This window comes from Chlamydomonas reinhardtii, chromosome 15 (assembly GCF_000002595.2).
Source record: "Chlamydomonas reinhardtii strain CC-503 cw92 mt+ chromosome 15, whole genome shotgun sequence".
Lineage (NCBI taxonomy): Eukaryota > Viridiplantae > Chlorophyta > Chlorophyceae > Chlamydomonadales > Chlamydomonadaceae > Chlamydomonas > Chlamydomonas reinhardtii.
The window spans coordinates 228277-230776 of record NC_057018.1 but is presented as its reverse complement, the minus strand read 5'-3'; the positions used below and the strand labels follow the sequence as shown (position 1 = coordinate 230776).

Below are 2500 nucleotides of genomic sequence, written 5' to 3'. Positions count from 1 at the left end.
CAAGCAAACAGTAGCCAAGCCCCCGTAAGAGATCGGGGAACATGCGGATGCGGAGGTGGCACATGCGACCACCCGGCATCAGGCCGAGCTGCTTCGCGGTGCGGCCTTGCACACAAGAACCCCCCAAACCCCCATCGTACCCCTCCCACCGGGCTTTCTTTAGGATGGGTGCAAGCTATCGCCTCTCCCCCCTTACACACATACACAGACACGCGATCGCACCTTGAAAGGTTCTAGTGTCATGTCCGGCGCGGGCGCAGGTGTGGGCGCGCTGGCGTCAGAGGTTGCCGCTGCTGTGTGCACGGGTCCAAGCCTGCAGCCTCGCCGGCTGAGAGGCCGCATACCCCCGGCGCTGGCTGCTCCCCTCCATGCAACGCTACTAGGGGCGGCATGGCTGCCTGAGGGTGCAGGGGGCAAGGGGGATTCCAAGTGTGCACTTCGGGCCATGTTGTACAGCGTGTCAGGTGCTACGGACGCGCGAACCCGAGTTCCAATGGTCGTGCCGGAATTCAATTTCTGCATCAGGTTGGCGACATCACATGGTCCCTGCTTTCGCATACGCTTGCCGAAGCGGGCCGCCACGAATGCTCGCACCTCGCGCGGTGGTCGCCGGCTGTGCACTCCGTTGGGGCAATTGCGACAACATAAGAAGGTTCTAGACTGCACGCGTCAAGTCGTCCGCTTTTATTACGGTATCGCTCGCCAAATGCGTCAACCGGTTGGGGGTGATGCGCCTGCCTCCTGCGTCTATACTATCGTTTTACCATACACAGTAATGTAATATGAATTCAATCAACAAAGTAATTCAGGCTCGTCTTGCAATTTTTAACCATTCAATCCATTATTCCTAACTCGCTCAGCATTGCCCGAACATTCTCCGCCGCTTGGAATGGACCCAGGAGGGAGTAGAGCGTATGTATTAGGGGCAAGTCCACAGGCTATGGCGAACACAGGTGTTGCAGACGGGCTGCATGCCGGTGTTGGCGCGAGCAGCGGCGTCGGCGCGGCCGCGACAGCAGACCACGTTGCAGGTAGGGGTTCGAGGCGGGAGCCGTGCCAGAGCTTTTGGGTAGGTGTGAGAAACGTCGGCGACGTCTACGCCGTCCGGTACAGCCTTCACGTCGCGCGCTTTCGGGTGTTGCGGCCTGTCCCGGCCTGTGCTGGGGATGTCTCTGGGGGGTAAAGGCCTGAGGGCCGCGGTACGTGCAACAAACTGGGGAGGGGTTGCAAGCGTGGCAAGCGCGTGGACTGCCCGGATCCCCCCCCCCCCCTTTGCCAGTGGGTCCGTTTAGTTTGGGCTGGTATCTACAACTCCGCCCACCCCACGCACACACATCCCGGGGCCATTCAATCGAAGATACCATGCGTGTGGGTGTGTGTTTGCTAATTGGACCTCAACCACGTTACCCCACCCTTATTGCAAGCCCAAACCGCTGATCCTCCCTGCCGCCACCCGTCTGCTCCTGGGATCCCTGTGCCGCCTCCGCCCAGTGACCTGCCAGCCTGCAGAGGCGGCGCTGGTGCCACTGGCCGCCACCGCAGCCACCGCCGCCACCGCCACCACCGCCGCCACCAACGGCTCCGGCGCTGACGGCGCCAAAGGCGCCGCCGCCGCCGCCGCCGCCGCCGCCGGCTCGGCCGCCTCCTCCACCTCCGCAGACCCTGAGGCCGGATTTGGATTCGCCCACGACCATGCCCGTACCGGCAGCGGCGGCGGCGGTGGCGGTACGGCGGAAGGGGAGATGGATCTGGATGCCCAGTTGGCGGGTGTGGAGGGCGAGGGCACGCGTGTCGCGCCCTTCTTCCGCCCCTACTGGAGCGCCGCCACCTTCATCACCGCGCTGGGTGTGTGGCTGGCTGGGTGTGTGTGTGGGTGGGGATTGGGGTGGCTGTGTGTGTGTGTGGCTGGGTGTGGGTGTGTTGTTTCGGGGGTTGGGGGTCGGGGTCGGGGTGGGGGATCGGGGATCGGGGTGTGAGCGAGTGTCTTTAGGTGGGTGGGCGGGTGGGGGCGGGTGGGCAGGTGTGGGACCCAGGCAGGGGCGCCGTACTTGAAGCGCACTCCCTCCTCCTCATCCAATCACCCCCTAACCCCCAACCCCTCCACCCCCAACCCCAAAAAAAACCTCAACCCCCGCCCCCGCTCCAGGCGCGGTGTTGATGATCTGGATGTTCGCTTGGCTCTACTGCGGCGCCTTCTGGAACCCGGCCACCCGGCTGCCCAACCTGCACGTGGCGGTGCTCAACTGCGATAGCCTGCCGCCGCCGGGGGGCGTGGCGCCGGGCTTCGAGCCCGTGCTGAGCGCGCTGGTGAGGATTGCGGGGGATTGTGGTGGAGGTGGTGGGGGAGAGGGGGAGGGGAAGGAGAGGGGGTGGGGTGGGGGTGGGGGAGGCGGGGTGAGTTGGGTTTAGGGTTGGGGGTTGTGGGGGAGGAGGTTTGGGGTGGTGGGGGTTAGGGCTGGGGATGGAGGAGAGGGGGAGGAGGTTTGGGAGGCTGGGTGGG

General features: G+C 64.6%; 2 protein-coding genes across 2 annotated transcripts in view; one reads left to right on the top strand and one right to left on the bottom strand.

The window, feature by feature from the left end:
• CHLRE_15g638101v5 (uncharacterized protein) overlaps window positions 1–759 on the bottom strand; it is a 6267-nt gene extending 5508 nt beyond the window's left edge. Inside the window, exons 1-2 of the mRNA XM_043070579.1 lie at window positions 595–759; window positions 223–398 (exon numbers count right to left, since the gene is read on the bottom strand). Coding sequence (XP_042916373.1) covers window positions 223–398; window positions 595–646 — 228 coding nt within the window. The 5' untranslated portion in view covers window positions 647–759. The remainder of the gene's footprint in view (window positions 1–222; window positions 399–594) is intronic.
• Window positions 760–854: 95 nt separating this feature from the next.
• CHLRE_15g635450v5 (uncharacterized protein) overlaps window positions 855–2500 on the top strand; it is a 3276-nt gene continuing 1630 nt past the window's right edge. Inside the window, exons 1-3 of the mRNA XM_043070514.1 lie at window positions 855–1031; window positions 1492–1845; window positions 2147–2307. Coding sequence (XP_042916372.1) covers window positions 941–1031; window positions 1492–1845; window positions 2147–2307 — 606 coding nt within the window. The 5' untranslated portion in view covers window positions 855–940. The remainder of the gene's footprint in view (window positions 1032–1491; window positions 1846–2146; window positions 2308–2500) is intronic.